Source organism: Rhinopithecus bieti, unplaced genomic scaffold, assembly GCF_001698545.2.
Source record: "Rhinopithecus bieti isolate Rb0 unplaced genomic scaffold, ASM169854v2 scaffold_10584, whole genome shotgun sequence".
Taxonomy (NCBI): Eukaryota; Metazoa; Chordata; class Mammalia; order Primates; family Cercopithecidae; genus Rhinopithecus; species Rhinopithecus bieti.
The window spans coordinates 1435670-1462243 of record NW_016806721.1 but is presented as its reverse complement, the minus strand read 5'-3'; the positions used below and the strand labels follow the sequence as shown (position 1 = coordinate 1462243).

The 26574-nt window shown below is 44.1% G+C and overlaps 1 protein-coding gene across 1 annotated transcript in view; it reads right to left on the bottom strand.

The window, feature by feature from the left end:
- Positions 1-4729: 4729 nt before the first annotated feature.
- DLC1 (DLC1 Rho GTPase activating protein) overlaps positions 4730-26574 on the bottom strand; it is a 37990-nt gene continuing 16145 nt past the window's right edge. The window contains exons 2-11 of the mRNA XM_017877504.1: positions 21353-22776; positions 20422-20598; positions 16825-16984; positions 16498-16696; positions 14354-14567; positions 13045-13159; positions 11966-12184; positions 9831-10048; positions 7619-7792; positions 4730-7259 (exon numbers count right to left, since the gene is read on the bottom strand). Coding sequence (XP_017732993.1) covers positions 7139-7259; positions 7619-7792; positions 9831-10048; positions 11966-12184; positions 13045-13159; positions 14354-14567; positions 16498-16696; positions 16825-16984; positions 20422-20598; positions 21353-22776 — 3021 coding nt within the window. The 3' untranslated portion in view covers positions 4730-7138. The remainder of the gene's footprint in view (positions 7260-7618; positions 7793-9830; positions 10049-11965; positions 12185-13044; positions 13160-14353; positions 14568-16497; positions 16697-16824; positions 16985-20421; positions 20599-21352; positions 22777-26574) is intronic.

Sequence of the window (26574 nt, the reverse complement as noted above, 5' to 3'; positions counted from 1 at the left end):
GTACTATGAAATTGAAATGAGATACTAACTGTATATAAAGCACATATTCTCTTACCCGGTGCATTATAATATTATAATAAATGATAGCTCACAGCATGTCCATTCAGACTTGGGCCTAACACATTTGTATTTTAAAAGTGCCTGTAATCCCAAAAGCTTTTGAAATGACCTCCTTGTAAATCAGACTGTTTTTGCAGAAACACATCACTTAGCATGGTTGGTGAGTGCCATTCTCAGAGTCATAAGAAGAGTAAGGTTTTTCCTTTCTGCAGTGTTTTGTATTTATTTATTTATTTATTTTTTTGAGATTTTTTGACAGAATCTCACTCTGTCACCAGGCTGGAGTGCAGTGGCATGATCTTGGTTCACTGCAACCTCCACCTTCCCGGGTCCAAGTGATTCTCCTGCTTCAGCCTGCGGAGCAGCTGGGACTACAGGAGCCCGCCACCACGCCCTGCTAATTTTTGTATTTTTAGTAGAGATGGGGGTTTCATCATGTTGGCCAGGATGGTCTCGGTCTCTTGACCTCGTGATCTGTCTGCCTCGGCCTCCCAGAGAGCTGGGATTATAGGCGTGAGCCACCGCTCCCGGCCACCGTTTTGTATCTTAATAGGAAAAAGGCTGGGTGCGGTGGCTCATACCTGTAATCTCAGCACTTTGGGAGGCTAAGGTGAGCGGATCACATGAGGTCAAGACTTTGAGACCAGCCTGACCAACACGGTGAAACTTCATCTCTACTAAAAATGCAAAAATTAGCCGGGTATGGTGGTGCACACCTGTAATCCCACTACTTGGGAGGTTGAGGCAGGAGAATCTCTTGAACCCAGAAGGAAGTTACAGTGAGCCTAGTTCATGCCACTGCACTCCAGACTGGGTGACAGAGTGAGTGAGACTCCATCTCAAAAAAAAAAAAAAAAAAAAAAAAAAAAAAAAAAAGAGAGAGAGAGAAAAGGAAATGAGAAGCCCTTATGAGTTGTAACACTTTTAGCCCTGAACTCCCCTCCCCTTAAAAAAAAAATTCAATGGTTGAAAATTTTGTACAGAAAGGTGTTTATTACTATAGGTGTCAACACAGTCTTGAGTCCGGACAGACAAGCCAGCTGTTATCATGGGAGCTGTGTATACACAGCAAAGATAATTACTTTGGGCTACAGCTACCAACATGATTTAGCAAACTCCCTGCCTGCAAGTCTCACCATCCCCTAGAGAATGGGCCCAAACTCATTGCAACTGTGCAGACCTACCTGAGCTTTTCCTGCCACAGGCTTTTTAAGATTTTTTATAATTTGCATTCCTTAGGCAAATGGAATTTAAATTCCTTAGGCAAATTGCATCCTGATGGAACACCAAGATGACATGCATGCCATGATCTCATTGTTTGGGATTTCTGCTTTAGAGTCATTAATGTATGCTTCAGCGGGCAGGGGAGGGAAAGCAGCTGGGCTCGGTTCCACTTTGCTTTCCTGAGTGCTCCCTTACAGCTTAATAACCCTTGCTTTTCAAAGCACCTTCACAAATACCTCCGTAGCACTTCCTGATATTCTTGTGTGGTGGGGAGGGCGTTATGAAGCGTTGCAGAAAGAGTCACAAGACATATTCTGGTCCTGGGTTGCAAGTTAAGAAGCCTGTCAGTGATGTTCCTGTGTACTCACTAAGAAATGCATGATAAGAGGGAATGGGTGGGCTGTGATCAGACCACATTTGTCGTTAACTGTTCTGTTCTTGCACAAGGGGAGAATCAAGTTCTATGTGTCACAAGGAGGAAAAGCGGAGTCTGTACATTTCAAATCATATATTTGATTTGCTAGACAGAACTACAAATTCTTTCAACTATCAACCTGAAATGAAACTTTCTCCTCCTACTTATCTTCACTGATTTAAATTATCCTGTCATCTCAGTAATAGGGTGACAGAATTTCCTTGGGACTCTGACTAAGGTGGCATAAACCAATAAGTATCTGAGACAGGTCTCAATCAATGTAGATGTTTATTTTGCCAAGGTTAAGGCCAATGCCTGGAAGACAGGTATTTGAATTTCTACAAAGATGATTTTGAGGCTTCAGTATTTAAAGGGGAAAAGCTGGTTGGAGGGGGAAAAAGGGAGGGTATTACTAAATCCACCAGTTGCAAGAGAAAAGGAGCAGGTAGGGGGCTGGGCATGGTGGCTCATGCCTGTAATCTCAGCAGTTTGGGAGGTCGAGGCAGGTGGATCACTTGAAGTCAGGAGTTCGAGACCAGCCTGGCCAACATAGTGAAACCCCGTCTCTACTAAAAATGCAAAAATTAGCCGGGCATGGTGGCGTCCACCTGTAGTCCCAGCTACTCAGGAGGCTGAGGCAGGAGAATCTCTGGAACCCGGAAGGTGGAGGTTGCAGTGAGCCAAGATTGTGCCATTGCACTCCATCCTGGGTGACAAAGTGGGACTCTGTCTTTTTTTTTTTTTTTTTTTAAAGAGCAGGTAGGGGAATAGTCAATTATATCTTTGTCTGGTGCTCAGTAAATGGGCACTTCACATAAGGTAATGTGAATATAGAGTAGCTATCTCCACAGATATTTAACCTTTTATCTGTAGGTATCTGCTTAGGAACAACAGAAAAAGGCAGTTTCTTGCATGATCAGCTCTCAGCTTAATTGTTTTCTTTCGGCAGAGTGAATTGGTGTCCCAAGTTTCTATTTTCCATTCACAGAAGCTATTTTGTTGTGGACTTGCATGTTCCTAGTTCTTCCTGATTCTAATCCTGCAGCCATGGTGGATTGGTTTGCTGAGAAATTGCCTCCAAATTAGGGAGCGATCAGCAAAGGGCAGATGGTGTGAGGAACGTGGATGTGAGCTGGAATCACAGTTCTCGTTCTTCTGGGTCTGGGGGCTTTAATTAGTCACTAACTCTTGAAGCCAGTGCTCCCCAAACTTTTTGGCACCAGGCACCGGTTTCGTAGAAGACCATTTTTCCACAGAAGAGGTTGGGGAATGATTTTTGGGATGAAACTGTTCCACCTCAGATCATCAGATCCCAGGCAGTGTGGAGCCTAGATCCCTTGCATGTGCAGTTCACAATAGGGTTCACGCTCCTATGAGATTCTAATGCCGCCCATCCCACAGGAGGTGGAGCTCAGGCAGGAAGTAATGCTAACTGGCCTGTTGCTCGCCTCCTGCTGTGTGGCCTAACAGGCCAGGGACAGGTACCTGTCTGTAGTCTGGGGGTTGGGGACACCTGCTCTAAGTCATATTCTGACTATAGAGTGGTAAGGACACATAGGCTTCAGGGGGTGCATGTGAGGCTTAAGTAAGCATATGAAAAGAGGATAAAGGTGCTGTAAAGACACATGAATGCAGCTGTAAAATCCCCCACACCCCTATCACCCCTCTTTCTGCACTCCCCTACCTAGTAGTGCTGGAAAGTACCTATATCGGATTGTCTTCCTTCATTTTTCTTTAGATCTTACTTTTCAAAAATTTCAGTTGTCTCCACAGCCCTGAAAAACAAACTTCTTAAAGAATCATGTAATGTTGTTAGATTTGCCCAACTTATTCCATTAAATTGGTAGATAGGATGCTTGGAGTGTGTAAAGCAATTACCTTGAGCTTTGTTAAGCCCTTCGCTTCTCCTCCTGAGTGCGTAGGAAACTGTCCTCGTGTTCACCACGCGGCACTGACATTTCTATTTTAAAATCTGTGAGGACAGATTTTAATTCTGCAAGGGCAGAGTGATGCCGACCTTGCTCACAGCTTGATCTCCAGTGTGGGGTACATAGCTAGTGAAAAACTGACAAAATGCATTAAGCACGTAGTAGGTGGTGTGACAAGAGCAATCTAAACCCACAGTGGGGGCGAGGGTGGCTACTTCCACCTTGGTAACCTTGTAAACTATTAGGAACCAACGACTCCTGATCTCTTCAAATAACTAAAGTATTAGGTATTCAGGTCTAAGACATTTTGATCTTTATTTTATACCGCTTTGAACAAACCAGGTCTGAAGAGCCAAGTAAAAAAAACTTCCCTGATGTGTGTGTGTGTGTGTCTTTTAAAAAATGATAAGGGGAAGGCTGGACATGGTGGCTAATGTCTGTAATCCCAGGACTTTGGGAGGCCGAGACGGGGGATCGCTTGAGTCCAGGAGTTTGAGACCAGCTTGGGCAACATGGTGAAACCCCATTGCTACAAAAATTACAATAATTAGCTGGGTGTGGTGGTACGCCCCTGCAGTCCCAGCTATTTGAGAAGCTGAGTTGGGAGGATTGCTTAAGCCGAAGAGGTCAAGGCTGCAGTGAGCATTGATCATACCATTGCACTCCAGCCTGGGCAACAGAGTGAGGCGCTGTCTCAAAAACAAACAAACCACAAAACAAAAAACAAGACAAGTTATGATAAGGTTAGGGTCCACCCACCCCCGACCTTTTTCTATGCCCAAAGTAAATATTTGTTGAAATACAACCTCTTCTAAGATAGACATCACATTGTGAGACATGTGATTTGTTAAAATGCCATCACAACCTGTTTAAAATCAGTAGCCATAGTATCTATATAATCTATGTCACCTTCATCAGTTTAAATTTAAGACTCCATCAGGTTAAATAATTTGCCGTTTTCAGTTTAAAACTTAAGATCCCATGAAGTTGGACAATTTCCAGTCTCTGTCATCTGAAAATCAGCAATGAATGAAAAGGAGGCTTTAAGATGATCGGGATCCTAGATGCTCTTCCCTTTGCAATAACAAGCTAATCCAATCAGTTCAGTTTAGCAAATAATAAATTTATTAGGTGCCTACAGGTACAAAATACTGAAAGCTGCTGCAGGGGATTATAAAGATGTGTAGGAGACGAGCCCTGCCCTCAAAGAGCTTACAATCTAGACAATTAGTCACACAAATAAGTTGTGATGGCGCTCTAATTGACCTCAGCAGAGTTCTTGAAAATGTTCATATCCTTCAAATTTTTCTCTTGTCAAATTAAATAGTGGGAAAGAGACCTTTTTTTGTGGCATTCATCGGCGAGCCTGACTCTGCTTGCCAGCATCTTTCTGCTGTTGCACGTTCTGGTCATCCTCTCAGCGTCGTTTCCTAACTGGACCTTTGTTTGGAGAGAATCTCTGTGCTTCCTGAACCTTCACCAGGGTTTCCTGTTGGGAGTGGGTGGCTCAGTTGCAGTTTGGCCTTGGAATGATTTGCAGTCCGATTTTTCCTTCAGCAAATCGCTCTTTTGATTGTAGCTGATGCTAAAATGCTATGCTTTGCAATGTGTGGTTTTAAGGGCGGGAGTGAGATGCAATATTAAGGAAGGCAGACCAGACTTTTCCCTTACTTTAAACATTTAATAGTGCACTTATTGATTATATTCTGTACAGATATAGAGCAAGTTATAAACCTCTTCCTTTTATTTATTTTCTTCACTTAGACTGTATTCACGTAAAGTGTATTTACAATAAGGAGAAAAAAGCCTTGAGGTACAAAACCCAAAAGAATATCTGAGGTATAAATACAAGTATATCTTAAATAATAATCTTTATCATGCTTTATCTATGTTTGAAAGCACAGTGGACATGTTTCTTAATAGAATGGTATATACAACATACAATCTTACAAATCTGGAAGCCATCAAAATTGAATATCCAAGTATATCTTCATGAGGAACACTGATATCCAAAATACTCAAATTTTAAAACTCTAATCTGACCCCCTGCCCCGAAATTCTTCAAAGAACCTTTGAAATAACACTGAAAATGGTAACTAAATTATAACAAAATAAAAATCCTTCTTACAGCTCTCATTCATACATTATTCACTTTTGATCCATACAAAATAAATTTACTAATACTGTCTCTTGAGTCAATCCTTACCATTACAGTAAAACCTGAATAAAGACCATCCTTCTAAAAAACTTCACTGGTTTGAGTTGGTTTTCTTGTTGTTGTTTTTTACTATGATTCCTATTTTCATCACCACTTAAATATATTTCAAGGGCATTCTAAAGGAAGAAAAGAAAGAACTGTAGGAAAATAAAATAAGACAAAAGTCATAAAACCAGAAAACCTATTGATAACAACAAACCCAATTAATAAACACATGTGGCTTTCAGGAATGCTGTTAACAACCAAAGGCGGGGAAAAAGCCTTTCGTAGGCGGGTTAAATTTACAGGGATTTCCTTGGGCCACACAGTTTCCTATATTCCCAAATATAGTGTCTTAAAGCGTTTCTGTTACAAACACAAAAATGCAAAGAATTCTACTAGGGAAAACGTTTTGATGCTTGATTTAAGAGTAAGTGTTATCATGTTCAGTTTTTACATCTCAACTTAAACAAAACAAAACCCTGTGGATCACAGTCAGTAAGGCCGGAGGGAGCAGTTCATCCCTGAACTAATCCATACTGGTTAAAACTACATCACTATTTGCAATCAGGTCTAAAAATAAACTGCATTTGAAATGAGTGTCAGAGCCAATCTATTACAATCAAAGTACAAAAGAGGTTGGTGGAGAAGGAATACGCTTAGTAACATGGAAAAAAAAAAACAAGGCATAAACGGACAAGGGTGTTGGGCCCCCTTTCTGAGTGGATTCACGGGTAGTCAGATATTCCAGGTTAAACTGAACCTGACGCATCAATCTCCTTCTTGGAGGTGTCTCAGTGTGCCAGACACTGAATCCATCTTAGACATCTATTGCCATTCAACCAGCAACAAACACACATTCACACTCCTCTGTGCAAACCTTTCTTTGCTCATCTTGGTGAGAAAACACGTCAAAGAGTACCAGCTATTCCAGTGGATACACCAGTCCCTCAACACACTGCAAATAAAGCGACACAGGTACGCATACACTGGTATCACGAGAGAATGAAGTATCTTCATTATCTTCCATAATGTATTTAAAGAGTTTTGCTTCTCAGAAGCAATTTGAATAAGAATACAAATACATTTTTTTTTTGCACAGTCTTACATATTCCAGTCAAGGTCTATGAATACAGACCCTCAACAAACAGGAAGCAGCTTTAAAAATGTATCAAATTGCTATAGTCAATTCCTACACTCCAGCACGTAGTTTTCTTTGTTTCAGGATTAGACACAGAACCCATTCTTCAAGGACTGGCAAAGGTTCTAGAAACAAACACCCTGGTGGTGGAAGCGGTTACTTTGCTTCAGTGATCACCTAGATTTGGTGTCTTTGGTTTCAGTGTTCTGGTTACTGAAGGAATCCCGGATCTTTACAACTTCAGCTGCACACAAATGTCCAAAAGATTTTGTGTACCACTCTGGCATGTGGCCCCTATCAGAGAAAAGAAAGAAAAGCAGATGAATCATTTAAGTTAGAAAGCAGGGAAATAAAATGAGAAACAACTGTTTGCTAGTTCAAATGCATAAAATCTATCATTTCCTGTGGCTTTGAATTCATGGCCGAGCTACCATATTTGCTTTGCTTTAGAACTACATTTTCTAAGGGATCCAAATTAGGAAGTGGTTGCTGGAAGACCAACAAACGTGAAATGCTACTTTATAAACACCACTCTTCATGAAGTCACCAGGAAACAATGATGTGTTCATTTAAGGCATTCTTTGCTTTAGACAAAAAGTCTGAATTTCCTTCATGACCCTCACCATATAAAAAAAATCAGAATCAGAACATACCTTAAGTCAGCTCTGCACATGTAGGTGAGTTTGGATTTTCCTGGCCCACAGGGTTCAATCAAATACCTGGACAAGAGTACATTCACCCTCACACCCACCACAGGAGCCCGATCGTGATCCACGGAGGTTAATAAAAGGGCACAGGCTCCTTTGGGTAAATTAGTCCTCCAGGTTCTGTAGAGACAAAACCAGAGGCGGAAATGATGCAATTTCATAGAAGCCAAGTTTAAAATCGTGCTTCACTCTTCACTATTTGCAGTGGGGTGACGGGTCAGGCTCAGTGGCTGTGCTGTGTGACCCAGGCCTAGGTAAATGGCATCCTCTAAACTATTTGCTATGGTGTACATGTGTTCCCCAAAAAGCGTGTGCTGGAAACTGAATCCCCAATACAACAGTGTTGGGAGGTGGGGCCTAATGGGAGCTGGATTAATGCCAATTATAAGAGCTTGAGGCTGGGTTCCGTGGCTCACACCTTTAATCCCAGCACTTTGGGAAGCTGGGGAGGGAGGATTGCTTGAGATCAGGAGTTCAAGACCAGCCTGGGCAACATAGTGAGACCTCATCTCTACTAAAAATAAAAAATATTAGCCAGGCATGGTGGTGTGCCCCTGGAATCCCAGCTACTCGGGGGTCTGAGGTGGTAGGATTGCTTAAGCTGTAATCATGCCACTGTACTCAAACTTGGGCAACAAAGTGAGACCCTCTATCTCAAAATAAATAAATATATAAATAATATATAAATAAAAATGGCTTAAAGCTACACATTTTCTCTTTTGCTCTCCCTTGCCCTCTCTTTGCCCTTCCACTATGGGAGGACACAGTAAGAAGACCCTCACTAGGCTGGGCATGGTGGTTCATGCCTGTAATCCCGGCACTTTGAGAGGTTGAGGTAGGAGGATCGCTTGAGCCCAGGAGTTTGAGACCAGCCTGGACAATATGGTGAAACCATGTCTCCACCAGAAACAATCAACAAGTTAGCCAGGTGTGGTGGCACATGCCTGCAGTCCCAACTACTTGGGAGGCTGAGGGGGGAGGATTGCTTGAGCTTGGGAGGTGAAGGCTTCAGTGAGCCATGAACGTGCCACTGTACCCTAGCATGGGTGACAGAATGAAACCATGTCCCCAAATCAAACAAACAAACAAACAAACAACCAGATGCAACTCCTTGATCTTGGACTTCCCAGCCTTTAGAACCATGAGCCAAATAAATATCTGTTCATTCTAAATTGCCCAGTCTGTGACATTCTGTTACAGCAGCATTATATGCACGAAGACACTATACAAGGACTCCCGAATGAGGAACTCTGTACAGAGCCGCTGTTACAGAGGGTTTATGTGCTCAGACAGTCTCCTCTTTGAAAAAAGAGCCAATCTGAAGTGTAGCTTAAAACCATTTTTTCCTATTTCACAAATGTTTTGGAACACAGACACCTAAAGGAGCACCGGCTATTTGAAAAGGTCTGGACTTCCAACGTGACATTTCCTCAAAGATTTTTGGAATTCTTCTTTCAGTAATATCTCAAGATAATTTATGAATTACACATAAATCAGCCTTAACCACATCTCCCTTGGGACTCAAATGTTATTTCCTGGCTTATTCATTCACTAGCTGTTTCTGACAAGCAAATCTATCCTAAAAGGGGCAAAAATCTGCTACCAATGAGTGTATTCATTTGAAGGCGCCTCTCTTTCCGAGCTCAGTTACCAAGGACTTCAAACCATTCTCAGTGAGGAACACATTGCTAGAATAAATGTAGATCTGTTTTCTGTATTTGAAGGTGTTCACTACTTTTCTGGAGGCATACGTTTTGTTTTGTTTATTTAGAAACAAGGTCTTGGTCTGTTGCCCAGGCTGCGGTACAGTGGCATACTCACAGCTCACTGCAGCCTCAAACTCCCGGCTCAAGGGATCCTCCTGCCTCAGCCTCCCGAGTAGCTAAGACTACAGGCACGCATCACAACATCCAGCTAATTTTAAAAAATTTTTTGCGGATATAGGGTCTTGCTATATTGCCTGGGCTGGTCTTGAACTCCTGGCCTCAAGTGATCCTCCTGTCTTGGCCTCCCAAAGTGCTGGGATTAAAGGTGTGAGCCATCATATGCCTGGCCTCTACTTTAAATAATTATACCATCTTGTAAGATCAGTGACATATAGGCTTGGTTCATATATGGGGTCATCCTTGTCACAAAAAAACAATTTGGAAGTGCTCACCTTAAAACAACGTAGTCTCGAGCAGGATGAGGTGCCATACTGTTTTGGACATACTGGTAAATTTCAGTTTGGCTGTCCAGAATTTCAATCACTTTTGAATCCAACAGGTCTACATCCCAGAGGTGCTGTTCTTTAAGTAGGCGCTTTAAGATTTCCTCTGGCACAGCAGGGACTTCAATGGTTGACCTCCAAAGCCTCAGAGGGGGTCCTTCGCTCACCTAGAAAGAGGATATGTTTCTCAGTGCCAAGGCAATCCGTACACACCTAGTTTTTGAAGTCAAATTGTTAGTTAGACTAACAATTTTAGTCACATATAATCAATGTTAATTGATTATATAAATAATATAAACAATACAATCAATATATAAATATTGGGGGGCTAAAAAAATCTGTGATTTGAATAGACTGCTATCCCTGGCTTTAAGAGCAAGCCAGAAAGTGAACAAAAGCTGTTGTCAACTCTGGTCAAAATTATGACATTTGGGCTGGGTGCTGTGGCTTATTTCTATAATCCCAGCACTTTGGGAGGCTGAGGCGGGTGGATCATCTGAGGTCAGGAGTTCAAGACCAGCCTGGCCAACATGGTGTAACCCTGTCTCTACTATAAATACGAAAATTAGCCAGGCGTGGTGGCAGGCACCTGTAAGTGCAAGTACTCGGGAGGCTGAGGAAGGAGAATCACTCAAACCTACGAGGCGGCTTTTGCAGTGAGCTGAGATCACACTACTGCACTCCAGCCTGGGTGATAAGAATGAAACTCTATCTCAAAACAAAACAAAACAAAACAAATTATGACATTTGTTTTGTTTTTCTGGGACCTGTATCAGGGTGCATGCAATAAAGAAATATCAGTCAGGCTGGGCGCGGTGGCTCAAGCCTGTAATCCCAGCACTTTGGGAGGCCGAGACGGGCGGATCACGAGGTCAGGAGATCAAGACCATCCTGGCTAACACGGTGAAACCCCGTCTCTACTAAAAAAATACAAAATCTAGCCGGGCGAGGTGGCGGGCGCCTGTAATCCCACCTACTCCGGAGGCTGAGGCGGGAGAATGGCGTAAACCCGGGAGGCGGAGCTTGCAGTGAGCTGAGATCTGGCCACTGCACTCCAGTCTGGGTGACAGAGCAAGACTCCGTCTCAAAAAAAAATAAAAAATAAAAATAAAAATAAAAATGGAGGGAGCTAATGTTATTCATTTATGGGAAGGGAGAAGAACATTCAATATCAGTTATTGGCCGGGTGTGGTGGCTCATGCCTATAATCCCAGCACTTTGGGAGGCGAAGATGAGCAGATCACAAGGTCAGGAGTTCGAGACCAGCCTGGCCAATATGGTGAAACCCCATCTTTTCTACTAAAAATACAAAAATTAGCCAGGCATGGTGGCGGGTGCCTGCAGTCCCAGTTACTTGGGAGGCTGAGGCAGGAGAAACGCTTGAACCCGGGAGGCAGACGTTGCAGTGAGCCGGTATGGCACCACTGCACTCCAGCTTGGGCGACAGAGCAAGACTCCATCTCAAAAAATAAAAAATAAAAACAAAAAATCAATCATTTGCACTCATTTCCAAAGCCTGCAAGGCCACCCAGCCTACTCCCATTGTTTATTTATTTTCAAGACGGTAGAGGCGGCATCAACATATACCTCTGATGGACCTATCCTGCTGAGACTTACAAGATGCCTCTGCCGTCAAGAGGTTTACTAGTCCTAACTGGAATTAATTTCACCCTAAGGATCCCTGCTCATTAAAGGGCCAAGAGAACACTAACTAACAACAGAGAAGAGTGCAAAGGGTTTCTGACCAAATTATGGAAAAATCGAAGCGTGTCATAGGATGTTCCACAGCTCAATGCCATTAGCAAAACATTCTTGGGAAGTCTAGTGTGATTCTGTAGAACCAAAGGACTTCATTAGAAATAGTTGAAATCCTCTCCCAAGTGTTACACGGGATGAAAATTACTCTTCCTTTGCCCAGTTTCCACTCTCGCCAGGGGAATCTGACTCACCCAGGTGCCCAGATCTACAAGGGAGGGTGTGGGCTACAGATCCCCAGAGAGATTAGTTGGCAAAGCATGTTATCTCTGATGGACCCAAGCCTCGACGCCTGGACTCAACTAGCCGACAACAGGGTGAAGCCTTACCTTCTTATAGGACAGCTCAGCCTGCTCCGAAGTGGAGTAGCTGACCCAGCCTTTAAACTTCTCTTTGACTTCTTTAAACAGGCCATCCACACAGTCCTGGAGGAAGTGTTGGTAGTCAGCTGAGTCATCATTTCCCAGGTGCCCGAGTGCCTCCAGAGTGAGGGGCTTCAGCTCTTGTTCAGTATAGGAATTACGACATCGGCTCATTTCCTCGGGAACCTGTGTGGAACATGACAGACAGAAAGGAGGTGAGTCCACCTGTACTCAATCTCAATGCCCATCAGTGGAAAAGGCTGGGCAGGAACAGTGGCCTGGTCCTTAAAGCAGCACAGGCATCCTTCTGCCAGAGGTGGGGTATAATGCTGTCCTCACGTGGTACCATGAGGATATGAATAGATCACCTCCATAAATGTATCTGAAATCTTATTCCCATGTAAGTTCTTCTTTGGAAAGTTACAGTAGGGGGAGTGAATTACATTGATCAAAGCAGGTTTCTCAGATATGGAAGTGAATACAGAAGTTTAATTCCAGATAATTTGTTGCCTTTTTTCTTTTCCTTTTTCTTTCCTTTTTTTTTTTTTGAGGCAGAGTCGCATTCTATTACCCAGCCTGGAGTGCAATGGCAGAATCTTGGCTCACTGCAACCTCCATTTCCCTGGGCTCAGGTGATCCTCCCATCTCAGCCTCCCAAGTAGCTGAGACTACAGGTGCATACCACCATGCCCGGCTCATTTTTAAATATTTTTGTAGAGATGAGGTCTCATCATGTTGCCTAGGTTGGTCTTGAACTCCCGAGCTCACGTGATCCACCAGCCTGAGTCTCCCAAAGTGTTAGAATTACAGGCGTGAGCCACAACGCCCAGCTGCTTTTTCTTTCTAACTAAAGGGACAATTTCATTAAGCATGATTAACTCTAGCTGATACATTATAATATATGTAAATAAGACATTCTCGGCTATTAATACCATCTCCAGCTGTGGAAAAGGTCTTCAGGTAAGACATGAACAAGTATCAAGCCTAAGACTTTGTACCTATTCACATTATCCTTAATAAAGGAGCCAACCTTCTCAATTCCTTACCTGGAAAAGCTTCTTGCACTCGGCGATCATATGGGCCAGCCCTTGAGTGGCAGCTAGGTTTTCATTCAGATCTTTCTGATCTGGTTTGCCCAAACTTTGTTTTCTTTGCATTACCCTAGATAGAAGAAATACAGGAGGGGAACAGTTCAAATATTTATATATTTTTCAACCAGGTGTTATTCCAGGAAATCCAAAGAAAAGAGAAAAAAAATTTTTCACTGGAACCTGTTTATTGTTAAATTCATTAAGAGTGTTTTTACTTTGCTTACCAGAGTATCTCAGAGTTTTGTCAACAACACACAAAAAACGTTAAAGAGATATGCTTTTGATGAAATCTACGTGATTAGAACCATTTTATTAAATAGGTTCCTATTGGGAACAGGACAGCTTGTAGGGGCAGTGTTTGCATGGTAGGGGAGCAGCTTCTGAGAAGTGTGGGAAAGGAGTCCCTGGGAGTTGGAGTAAATGGTGTTACCGTCTTTACCTGCCTAAATACACAGGCCCCCTCCCACAGGTGAGGGCTAAGTCCACTGTTTCCCTGAGCTTTTGTCTTGATCTTATTTGATCTCTCTCTTCTACTCATCTCTAGTTCTGTATCCCATTGCAGTTGGATTACCCTAGTCAACTTTAAGAACTATTTAAATGTGGCCAGGCATGGTGGCTCATGCCGTAAATCTCAGCACTCTGGGAGGCTGAGGCAGGTGGATCATGAAGTCAGGAGCTCAAGACCAGCCTGGTCAACATGGTGAAACCCTGTCTCTACTAAAAATACAAAAATTAGCCAGGCACGGTAGCGCATGCCTGTAGTGCCAGCTACTCAGGAGGCTGAGGCAGGAGAATGGCTTGAACTTGGAAGGCAGAGGTTGCAGTGAGCTGAGATTGCGCCACTGCACTCCAGCCTGGGCAACAGGCTGTTTAAATAGTTCCTTCTGTCTTAGAAGACAGAAGGAACTATTTAAACATACATTTAAACACTGTACGACTTTCAGAAGCAACCTAACCTTCACTAGCATAACTAGGCCCCAGGCCTCTAGCTAAGAAATACTTTTCAAGTTCCTTTAGAGCTGAGGAAAAGGATCAGTTGGATGGATTTAGTCTGTGGGGGTTAAGTCCAGTGAGACTGTTTTCTCATGGACACCAATAGACCAGTCTCAGGTATGTCTTTATTAGCAGTGTGAGAATGGACTAATACAGCGGTCTAACTTTCTTCCTTGTTTCGGGAAAGACTCCCACAAAACCACAAATACAGAGAGTCCTAGAAGAATGCAGGCTGCCCCCTCTGTGTACGCACCTCCCATGCAGCCCGTACCTGGGAGAGGAATTCTCTCTCTTCAGGGTGTTGAGATGGAAGAGGGAAGGCGCTAAGCACACAGCCAGGTTGGTTGGGGTCATCTGGTTTTCTTTTACGGCTGCTGTGACATCGCTCAAGAAATAAAGCAGGGTCTGCAGAACCTCCCGGTTCTCGTCAGGCAGCAGCATGATGGCAGCCTTGATGGCCTGCAGGCGCTGGTCCTTGGGCACATCTGCACGACACCAGCACTTTCCCCATCAGCTTGGTGAATTTGCATGGATATTGCAAGGAAATGTCCCAAAGCAAATACTGGCATCAAATATCTCAGCCCAGTACTGAACAAGCACTTGTAGAAAGTGTACTAGAGGTGAATACGGGAAAAGTTATGAATTGCCACTGGCGTCACTACCCTCAAGTATTTCCTGCCTCGTGAAGGAGTAAAAAAAATTTTAAACACCCATGATACCCAAACACTCTTAAATCCACCTCAGAGTTCGGCTCTAGAGGATGCCTGTTCTTTTAGTTTACAGAACAGTTTTTTCTAAACGAAGCATGAAAAAAAAAAATCCCTAATTTACCAATCTCAATTACTGAAAACACTATACACTTTTGTTTAGTGTCGATGAAAAATCTTATCTGAAATATGTACAAGAATGTAAGAACGGAGATCTCTCAGCCTTGAGTACAAAATGTTCAGTATCTCTGGAGATTTTCGTGAGTTTAACTGATTTGTTCATTCTTGAAATGTGAAAAGCAAGCTGCTAAAATATTCAGTTCTGAACTGAATTGAACTGAAAACATTCAGTTTAATTAATACATAGAATATATTGAATTAGTAATATCTTAAGTTTTTAGAAAGCATGCTTGAGAGGCTGTTATAAAAATGCATATGAATATGCAAATACATACAAATGCAAATAAACCCATAAACAATCTACATGTAGAAAATGCTGATCCCAATCTTCAGGTCTCCTTGAATAGACAACTCTTTAAAAGAGCGTGTGGTGGAAAAATCAAGTCACTCAAATGTAGCTCTGTAGGACAAACTGATTAAACAGCTCCATGGTTACAACACATAACAAATACCTTGGCAAGGAAAATGTGACCTGTGTTTTTATAAAATATGAAAGGATGAAACAACTAATGAAATAATCCAGACCAGCTCCATTTCTCATAAAATAAAGTCCACTGTGCCAGTCCTAGAGACAATTTGAGCGCTAAGAGAGGCTGCTTTTAAATTACATTGCTGTAATACCGCACTGAGCCAAGAAAAACACAAGGCTGTAAAAGCCATAATCCTGATCTTGATCATTAATTTAGACAACTGTTTTCTTTAAGCTTTACATAAAAGTAAGAGGGGTATGGGTATTGTTTTCCCAAGTATTTCTGGCAGAAACTGAGATGAATAACAGAAAAAGATTATTTATTCATTTTACAGCAAGATAAAACACACAGACCTGTGAAATTTTAAATCCAACAGCCCAGCAAGAGGGAGGTGAAGCAACTGAAATTTCTGTAGACAAGGTGTAGAGAGAAAGAGATCTTGGTACCTGATCTTTATCTGAGTGCTCAGATAACACTGTTCTAGAAACAAATGAAAGCCTAACTTGGATCTGCTGGTGAAAACGTACAATTGCATCAGTCATTAGAGACTGGGAAATTTATTTTCGCAGCATTCAGTAACTATACAGAAACCTGTTCCACAAACAAGGAGGCAAGGAAGAAAGTGATGACATGGGTTTCCAAGAGGTCACCATGCAGACCCTCTTGTCAAAAGAATGCTATCAAGGCCAGGCACGGTGGGTCACACCTGTAATCCTAGCACTTTGGGAGGCCCAGGTGGGAGGATCACTTGAGGTCAGGAATTCGAGACCTTCCTGGCCCATGTGTTGAAACCCCGTCTCTACTAAAAATACAAAAATTAGCCAGATGCAGTGGCGCCCTCCTGTAGTCCCAGCTACTTGGGAGGCTGAGGTGGGAGAATTGCTTGAACCTGGGAGGCAGAGGTTGCAGTGAGCCGAGGTCACGCCACTGCACTCCAGTCTGGGTGACAGAGCGAGACTCCATCTCAAAAAAAAAAGAATGCTATTAGGGAGGCTACAAGCTTCAGTGGGTCCTATTTTTCCCCGACGCCAACAACCTTAAGATCAAAGGACACTTACATTGGTAGATCTGTAGAAAGGTTTCCGAAAGTTTGTTCGTCATTAGTGGCTCAGGAAGATCTCGAAAATACTGCTTCAGCATGTCTGCCACATCATAAGCAGACTGTCCTTCGTAGTTGACATAGTCTACGGCACCTTCATTCATCTGGCGCAGAGCCTGAATCCGGGACTTGACCCCCGATTTTCTGAAGAGCCCAACCTGTCGGAAGAGCAACACTAAGTGTGGCGTACATTCACATGGATGCAATGTTCACACCACACAACTAGAAGAAGCTGCACGCAATCCGAGCTCCCCTGAGTGTGCAGACCCGCAGGCAGCACTCTCACCTGATCCAAACAATGGTTCCGGAGGTATCGCATGGCCTGCTGGATGCTCTGAGGCAACGGCTGTCCTGTGCGCTGCACGTTGACCGTCAGTGGGACCCCGAACACACTCCGGTCCTTGTAGTCTGGAACCTTGATCCTCTTCATGAACTTGGGCACGGCCCTGTTAAAGAACACAGAGATGGTGTCGGGGAAGACATGTTCGCTTGTCTGTCTACACTTGTCCACTTCTGCAGGTAAACCCTGTGGGCTCCAGATCTGTGCTAATATGGTGGCTACTTAAATTTAAATTAAACAAAATGACAAGTTCAGTTCCCCAGTGGCTCTGGCCACACTTCAGGTGCTCCTTCGCCTTTTGTGCTCAGTACCTACTGTATTGGCTTCTGCGGATAAAGAACGTTCCTATCATCCAGAGAGTTCTCCTGGACAGTGCTGTTCTAGATCTTCTAAGAGCTGGGGTTGTGAGGTTCAGTCTCATTTCCTCAGTTGGGAGTGTCCTTCCACCTTGAACCTGGAGAATTGGGGTCTACAGTCTTAAGGAAGCTGATGGTTTTCCTCATAGAACGGCGGTATAGGAAGGAACAAGCAGAAAACAATGTATAATATCCTAATTAGGTGCTTCTGATACAGTGTGAAAAACAAGGTGTCTTTTGTCTTGACCAAAGGGTAAGAATCACTTATGAGTTCTTGGTGAGATCCAAAGCATTTAGGGTCAAAAGATGCAGGTAATACATGATGGGAAAACAGAAATGAGAGCCCAACACAATGAGAGGCAACTCCAGAGCTCAACAGTGAATGACCTGAAGTCAAAATAAATTCTCCTGCTGATGATCCGCAGAACATTACATTTTTAGGTTTCTAAAGGAAGATGGAAAAGGAACAATGGGGGTTTTGTGAGCCGACCCCAGGCTCCCTGGTGTCCTGAAACCAGGTCCACCCCAGCAGTATACGCAACAGCAGGAAACCCATGTCATGCAATTCAGGCTGTCAAGCAGAAATTCCAGCTCTCCAAATGACCTCTCTGAACAGGACCCGAAAGGGCAAGGCCAAACAGGAAAAGAACCTCGTGTAGGATTCCTCCCTGCTCCACAGATCCCGCCATGTGAGGTTTTTACAGTTAGTCACTGGAAACGCTGACCAGAACTCAAGAAGTATTATGGACTTTCAGATTCTTGAGGGTTTGGTGGGATGGGGGTGGGCAACTCAGAAATGAGAATCTAAAATATGCAGTTTTAAATAGCCAGCAGGGAAAATATTACTCTAAACACAGAGGAACTCCAGAGAAGACAGACCGCTTTGCTTTTTGAATGCTCACCAGCGGCCATGGCATGTTACTGTTTATAGCTCCAGGAAAGGTAAAACGAAAGAGCAGAGTTAAGTTAAGTATATGGTATCACGGCTGTAAGTGTGCATAATGCTCGCTTTGTCGGGGGAGAAAAGCCCGACAGCGGAATGTGAAAAGAACACATTACGATCCCCACCGAGAATCTGAAGCATGTGAGGATAAACCGGTCAATACTTATTTCTGTCATTCAGAACAAACAACTTCTGTATTTAGCAAGGCTCACATAATAACAGCCTTTGAACAGGAGGTGCTTTGATGCTGAAGTTAAACCCACTATGAGTCCTAAGGAGAGGAGGAGCTGAAGACAGAACAGTTTCCTTACTTTGCCGACTTTCTCAAGTAACTTGGGTTTGCTACAGTGTGCTACTAATAAAATGCGTGGCTTCTCCATTTTTATCAAATACAGTAGTTGTGCAACTAGATAATAAACAGATTACTGAAAAGCCTTAAGGATTCCCAGCTGACACTGAAAAATGCACTGAGACGTCGATCTAGAAATATTTCTCTGCTTTGTACTGATAGCAGTAAAATTAAGATGTACCAAGATTAGGCTAGATGGCCCATCTAGCCTTATAGCCCACCCCTCACATTCTACATACTAAAGAGCTATATTTTTCAAAGTAATTATCAACAATTTGTACAATGCATTTCATCTCTACTTTTGAGTCTATAATATGTTAGAGTAGTGAATTCCTTAAAATAATTATTCACTGTTAGAGAGTCTTTGCTAGAAAAAAAGTGACCTGAATTCTTTAGCACAGGTAGATTTTTTAATGATGCTACAAATATTGGCGTTGCATCCAAAATGATTTTTTCTTTTCTTTTCTTTTTTTTTTTGAGACAGAGTCTTACTCTGTCGCCCAGGATGGAGTGCAGTATCCTTATCTTGGGGCTCACTGCAACCTCCACCTCCTGGGTTCAAGGGATTCTCATGCCTCAGCTTCCTGAGTAGATGGGATTACAGGTGCGTGCCACCATGCCCAGCTAATTTTTGTATTTTAGTAGAGATGGGGTTTCACCATGTTGGCCAGGCTGGTCTCAAACTCCTGGCCTCATGTGATCCACCTGCCTCAGAATCCCAAAAGGCTGGTATTATAGGCATGAGCCACCACACCCGGCCCAAAATGATTTCTACAAAAAGGCATGAATAGGGTTATAAGACCAGGTACTGTAAATCAAGAATTTCAAAGATGGTCTCATTAAATCTTAATGTTTTTCTTTTCTTCCGTCCAAAAATATGATCTGATATTGTGCATATATTTACTTAAAGTGGATTATTTCTAATATTGGGAAGGAGGTGCCTATACCATGTGATGCAAGAGTAACGCATTCTCTCCCCCATCAACTGGCAATCTGTCACTCAGAGACCTGAAAACTCAATCAACCAACCCACGCTGATAATTTCCTAAGACTCCACTGGCTTCAACAATATCAAATGTGGCCTCAAGAATATAGAGAGTGGCTGGTGTGGCAGCTCACACCTGTAATTCCAGCAACCTGGGAGGCTGAGGCGGGTGGATCTCTTGAGCCCAGGAATTCAAGACCAGCCTAGTTAACACGTGAAACCGCATCTCTACAAAACGGAAGAAAACCAAACCAAACAAAAAACAAAAAACAAAAAACTAGCCAGGTGTGGTGGAGAGCGACTGTAGTACCATCTACTTGGGAGTCCAGCCACTCTGGAGCCTGAGGTGGGAGAATCGCTAGAGCCCAGGAGGTCAAGGCGGCAGTGAGCCAAGATTGCACCTCTGCACTGCACTCTACCCTAGGTGACAGAGCAAGACCCTGTCTCAAAAAAAAAACAAAACAAAACCAAAAAAACAAAACCAAAACAAAACAAAAAAAATGTAGAGAGAGTGATTAGTGTCATATTTTTACTGTGGGGACAACCTCAAGGAGCTGACCAAAAATATCTCTCTTTTTTTTGAGACAGAGTCTTGCTCTGTTGCCCAGGCTGGAGTGCAGTGGCGTGATCTCGGCTCACTGAAAGCTCCGCCTCCCGGGTTTACGCCATTCTCCTGCCTCAGCCTCCTGAGTAGCTGGGACTACAGGCGCCCGCCACCACGCCTGGCTGATTTTTTTGTATTTTTAGTAGAGTCGGGGTTTTACTGTGTTAGCCAGGATGGTCTCGATCTCCTGACCTCGTGATCCGCACGCCTCAGCCTCCCAAAGTGCTGGGATTACAGGCGTGAGCTACCGTGCCCGGCCCCAAAAATATCTTTCAAGGACAATTGACTGATCATTTAAACTCTTACCAGCTAAAACCATGCTTATTAGAAGGTGTGTATTTCTCCAGCAGGGCTGTTAGCTTTAGGAGTGAGTATTTCTGCAGCAGGTTCATCTGGGCCACAGACTGGCAGTTAATCTGTAGCGATACAGAGTTGAGGCTTGGCCGATGTGAGCTCTGGAAACTGTGCCATCTCAGTCGGTGCCTGTGAGAGAAGTGGAGAGAAAAGTGAGTGTGAAGGCTTTTTATTTGATTTTATTTGATGTTTTTCTTGCTCTGTTGCCCAGGTAGTGGTGCCATCAGAGCTCACTGCAGCCTTGAACTCCTGGGCTCAAGTGATCCTCCTGCCTCAGCCTCCCGAGTAGCCAGGACTGCAGGCCTGTGCCACCATGCCTGGCTCATTTTTAAATTTTTTGTAGAGACGGAGTCTACCTATGTTGTCCAGCCTGGTCTCAAACTCTTGGCCTCAAGTGATCCTCCCACCTTGGCCTCCCAAAGTATTGGATTACAGTGAGCCACTGTGCCTGGCCCAAAGGCTTTTTAATAGATAGAAGCAACATTAGCAATGGGCTGCTTGCTGGCATCTTATCTTAGGAACTGAGAGGACTTGATTTCTATTCCATGCTTTATCCTCATTATGGGAAAATATACATAATATAAAGTGTACCGTTTTCACCATTTTTAAGTGTGCAGTTGAGTGGCACGAAGTTCATTCTCATTGTGTGACCATCTCTATCAACTCTCTCCAGAACTTTTTTCATCTTCCCCAACTGGAACTCCATACCCATTCAATCACATCCATTTTTTGAATTTTGGTGCTTCCTGTTCTGACACCTTCCTTAGGAATGGACATGGCTAAGAATGCCAGACTTAATCCCACTTTCTCCCAGAGAACAAGCACAGGCAATCTCTTTCTGACCCTCGTGCCTCACACCTGGAGGGAGGAGAAAAATTGTTACCTGTTGGACCTGGTTAGGGAAGCCCCAACCCCAGAATCCCTCCTTTCCGGGATGTCAGAGGGCTCTTCCGGTTCATTCAGGGAGTTGCCTGTGCTGTCCAGGTCGCTGGGTGTGGTTCGGTCGTTGTCGACATCCAGGTGTATCTGTTTTGGAGAGGATGGGCAGGGAGAGACCGAGTCCAGGGCTGAGTCCGAGTCACCCTCATCAGAAAACTTCTCCGACCACTGATTGACTATCCGCTGCATCCCCTTCACGTGGTAGAGGATGTCGTCCAGCTCGGGGAAGATGTCCTCGTTCTCCAGATCTGCCAGGTCCCCTGAACTGGAGTAGAGGATGGAGCCCGGCACGTTGTCATAGATGCTCAGGCGGCTGCTCATGGAGCTGGAAGAATTGCGCCTCTTCAGTTCCTTGGGGTTGTCGCTGCTGTTTTCCCTCCTGAGGCTGATGTGGCCAGGGCCGTGGAAGCTTCCCGTCCTCCAGTTCACAGAGCCGTTATTCCCCGAGGGGGAGAAACTGCCATTGGTGAGAGCTTTGGGGAAAGTGCCAGGCTTGTGATCTTCAGGGATGTAGAACACCGTGTCCTCTGGGTAGCTCTCGCGGTTCTTAAAGTTCTGTTCCATCACGTTGTTAAATGTTGACTGATTGAAAGGATCGAAGCCCTCTAAGTACATGCCCACCCGTTTGTTGCAGGCACTGAGGCTCCGGGTCCTGGTAACAGGGCTGGGCGTGCTGACCGCGCTGCTGGTCTCCGACTGGCTGCTGCTGCTGCTGGTCTGCGTGGAGTTGGAAACGCTCCTCTTTCGTACCATGGGGACGTTGATGCGGTTGCCGTTGAGGGCAGAGATCTCCACGCAGTTGAGCTGCTTCAGCTTCTCCTCATCCACCCCCTCTTGCAGGATGGGCCCGCTGATGATCAACCCCAGCTTTGAAGGCGCTTTGTGCTTGCTGTGGTGGGAGCCCTTGAGCTTCAGGCTCTCCATCCGTTTCAGCAGACTGCGCGTCTTGGACTTGGCAGTTTTTTCGTGGCCTTTCATGCTGAAGCTGAAGCTGGACAGTTCCTTGGGAGACGGCAGGCTGCCGAAAGAGTCGTCATTGCTTGCCAAGTTGCTGGAGGAGCAAACGCTGATGACGGAGTTAGTCCGGGGGGTGGCAGCATCCTCGCTGGGGGGCGCGTGGCTGGGGAGGCTGCCAGTGCTGCTGAGGCTGCGGACGGAAGACACCTCCTGGCGCTCGCCGCGGTCCATCAGCGTGCCTCCGGGGCTGGCGCTGTCCTGCGGCGGGGAGTCGTCTGGGGACCCAGGGACTGGGTCTTGTTTTGGAGAAAAGACATCAAACTCTTCAAGCCGGGACCATCTCTTGCTGTCCCTTTGGAAAGTCCATTTGCCACTGATGGCACAAGGCTCATCCTCGTCTGAATCGTCACTCTGCAAAGACAGAAAGGAGCCATTCACACACCAGGGCTGGCAGCCAGCGGGGAGCAGGGCATGAGCAGGAGGCTGCTCATAATATGCCAGTAGTGTCAATTCTCCCCTTGTACTTTATCATTTTAAAGGTTTTTTTTTGTTGTTGTTGTTTTTTTAAAGAAATAGGGTCTCACTCTGTTGTCCAGGCTGGAGTACAGTGGCATGATCACTTTGAGGAGCTTACTGCAGCCTCAAATTCTAGGGCTCAAGTGACCCTCCCACTTCAGCCTCCCTAGTAGCTGGGATTACAGGCAAGTGCCAACATGCCAGCTAATTTTTTTTTTTTTTTGGTAGAGATGGGGTCTTGCTGTATTGCCCAGGTTGGTTCTGAACTGCTGACCTCAAGTGATCCTCCCACCTGTGCCTCCCAAAGTGCTGCGGTGACAGGGATGAGCTACTGTGCCCAGCCCCATTTACATATTCTTTTTCTTTTTTAAATTTTTTTGTAGAGAGCAGTAGTCTTACTATGTTGGCCTAGGCTGGTCTCAAACTCCTGGCCTCAAGTGATCCTCCCACATGGGCCTCCCAAAGTGTTGGGATTACAGGCATGAGCCACAGTGCCCAGTGTTTTGTTTTGTTTTTTAAATAACAAAGATGTATTTAAAGAATTTAACAGAAGAGTACCTGACCAAATGCTACAAGTTTAAATAAGAACTATTTTATGGAAACTCTGGGATCTACAGGCCGTTCTTTAATTGCTCACAGAGGAAACCTCCGAGATGGTGAAAATTCCAGGCATGCAAAATATTCTGAACTGAAGTGAGCAATGAGCAGGACTGCCTCTGGGCTGCCTTCCGTTGTGCTGTCTTTTGTTGGTGTATGTTTATATTCCCTCTTGCAATTAAAAGGTAGTTTTAAACACTAAGAAGAGTGGCAGCTCAAATCTCTAGACACTAAAAATTTATAAGGTCTCCCACTGGAATAAAGGGGCCCTGGATCAAGGTGGGTCATCACGCAGCTTCAGTCCACTACCAGGGCTTTGGAGACTCTTACCAGTAACTTTTCTTCCCCTCCCCCACAAGATATGAGGGCTACCGCTCAGGCCACAGCTGACCTGTGAAGTTTCAACCTCAGTCATGCTCCAGCCAATGGAACAAGGCTTCACAAATACCCAGCCCTGACAGCTCGTGGTATTCATAAACACTAAGGAACGTCTTTGCTGGTTATATCCGATTTATGTACAGGACTCAGGGATACGCTGTCACACGGACTATGGCATCTGGGCCTTTTCGGCAGGATATCAAAGGGCACAATTCAGTATGATACATGTCTTTTCCACTGGTGTGGAAAATATCCCATGGCCCAAGTTTCACAGGACAATGAGTGGAAACCATGGAGCGCTGGCTTCTAGGGCTCTTCTGCACAGCTCAGTGGGTGCTGAGGTTCCAGTTCATTTGTTTAAAAGCTTTGACTCCCCAAGAAGTCGATCTCTGGCATAATTCAAATTTTTATACCGCGAAGTCAGAGTATGTTCTTTGACCAGACTCATTCCTGTTTACTCTAATTATGTGACACTTACTCCCGATACTACACCCGCACCTCTTCTTCTAAGATCTTCATAAAAAGTCTTCACAACTCACACACCAGAAGAAAATACCATCCAACTTGCTTCTGTTACCACCATTTGGAGCTAAACTGGTGTGGGGATTTCCTGCCTTCTTCTCTTTCCCCTCCAATTCCTTTCCTCCCTCCAAATTCTCGTATATTATTCTTCAATTTGCCACAAATCGGCTTTGCTTTCATCTCTATTGGGCTTTGAAGCACAGTTACTGTTATATTTTTGGAATAACAGAAGAGTTGGAAATAAGCTTTATTTCCTCTTACAAGCAAGGCAAAAATCCAGCTGAGATTCCTTAAGCATAGCCCCCCCTTGATCCTTTATTACCTGTAAGATGTTTAATATATATGTCCAAAAATCATAGCTGATGATGATCAGGGTCAAAAATAATAGATAGAAATAATGTTTAATGGGCCTTAGTTGCCAACCTATTGGCCTCTGCAATCTACATAAGGCTCGAGCTCTATGGGATATCATTCAAGATGGTAGATGCTTACGGAACAAGAAACTATGATCTTTGAGAATCATATAAGCTATTTACCTAAACACATTCCCTGTTTGTTTGTCCCCTTTTCCCCCAGTCATAGCAATTTGTTATGACGTTCACTCATTGTCATGAGGTATCTTAATTCCAGCTTCCCTCATCCGACATTGTTAAAGTATTTTAGATGGCCCTTATAGAGCAAAGAAATAATGTATGCTTAGTATTAGGCACGACCACTCTCTACATGAGGGGATAAACACCTGTTTTCTAAGGACAATTCCTATATCTAAGGAGTTTCTTGGCAACGCAGCTACTATATCTAATACCTACAGGAGTCATTAGAAACTGCTTTAAAAAGTCGAGCTCGTTGTAAAAAATACCTTGGCTGGGCGGTTCGGGTGGCTCACGCCTGTATCCCAGCACTTTGGGAGGGCTGCCGGTGGCCGCGGATCACGACCTGCCGGGGTCAGGAGATGGAGACATCCTGGCTAAACACGGTGAAACCCCGTCTCTACTAAAAATACAAAAAAAAAAACAAAAAGCCGAGCATGGTTGGTGGGCACGCTCGTAGTCAGCTACTCGCGGAGGCTGGAGGCAGGAGAATGGCATAAACCCGCGGAGGGGGAGGCAGCTTGCAGGGCTGGAGCCGAGATTGCACCACTGCACTCCAGCTCTGGGCGGACAGAGCAAGCACTCCATTTCAAATTAAATAAATAAATTAAAAATAAAAATACTTTTATGTTTTCGCTTGACAGTTTTTCCCTGTTACAGTTTTCTATGATTTTGGCTGTGAAATGGCCACACAGCTTGATCACTGGGCTAAGGTCTCTGATTCTTTAACTGCTGAATGAGTTGCTCACTTACCCTGGAGAAAAATCATTCTTCTAGTAACTCTTAGCGTTGAGTCATTTATGGGACTGCCACACCGTCTTGGCTGCCAAGAAAGAAATAGTTTTACTGGGCACAGTGGCTCACGGCGCTGCTAATCCCAGAACTTTGGTATGGGTCGAGGCAGCGCCAGCATCACCTGAGTCAGGAGTTTGAGACCAGGCCTGTCCAACATGTCCCGAAAACCCACCTCTAGCTAAATAAAAAAGTAGTTCTGCGGCGTGGTTGGCTAGGCTGTACCGTATAATGCCAGTCTGTCGGTCGGGCCGTGGCAGGGAGAATCGGCTTTGAACCTGGGGAGGTGCGAGGTTGCAGTGAGCCCGCAAATTGTGCTATCTGCCGACTTCCAGTCTGCGGCAATAGAGGGCCAGACTCCATTTCAAAAAAAAAAAAAAAGAGAAGAAGAAAGAAAAAAAAAGAAAAGTTTGCTGATGTCTCCTTTCATCAGAAATAGAACAGCCAAAACAGCAACAAAAACCAAGTAGTTTTTGGCCCAAAATAAAGTGTCTTTATTTCAAATTAAAACTCAAATTTAAAAATTAGTTTTAGTTATCTCTGATGAATCATAATCTTGGACAGCCTGCTTAAAATTTTTCTGAGTCCTTGCACAGAATGGAAATTGAAGCCCTCTTTAATATCCAATATTTAGAACAGCTTCCTGTTATAGGACAATATAATGTGTGCCATAGTCATGGCAATAGGACAAATGATCATTTAAAGAATCTGCATACTGTAACTTCAAGGATCCAAATCTTACTGAGTTCAAGATTAAGCACTCAGGTCAGATTCTTCTTTGCAACACACATCCTATTGTAATTATGATACCAAT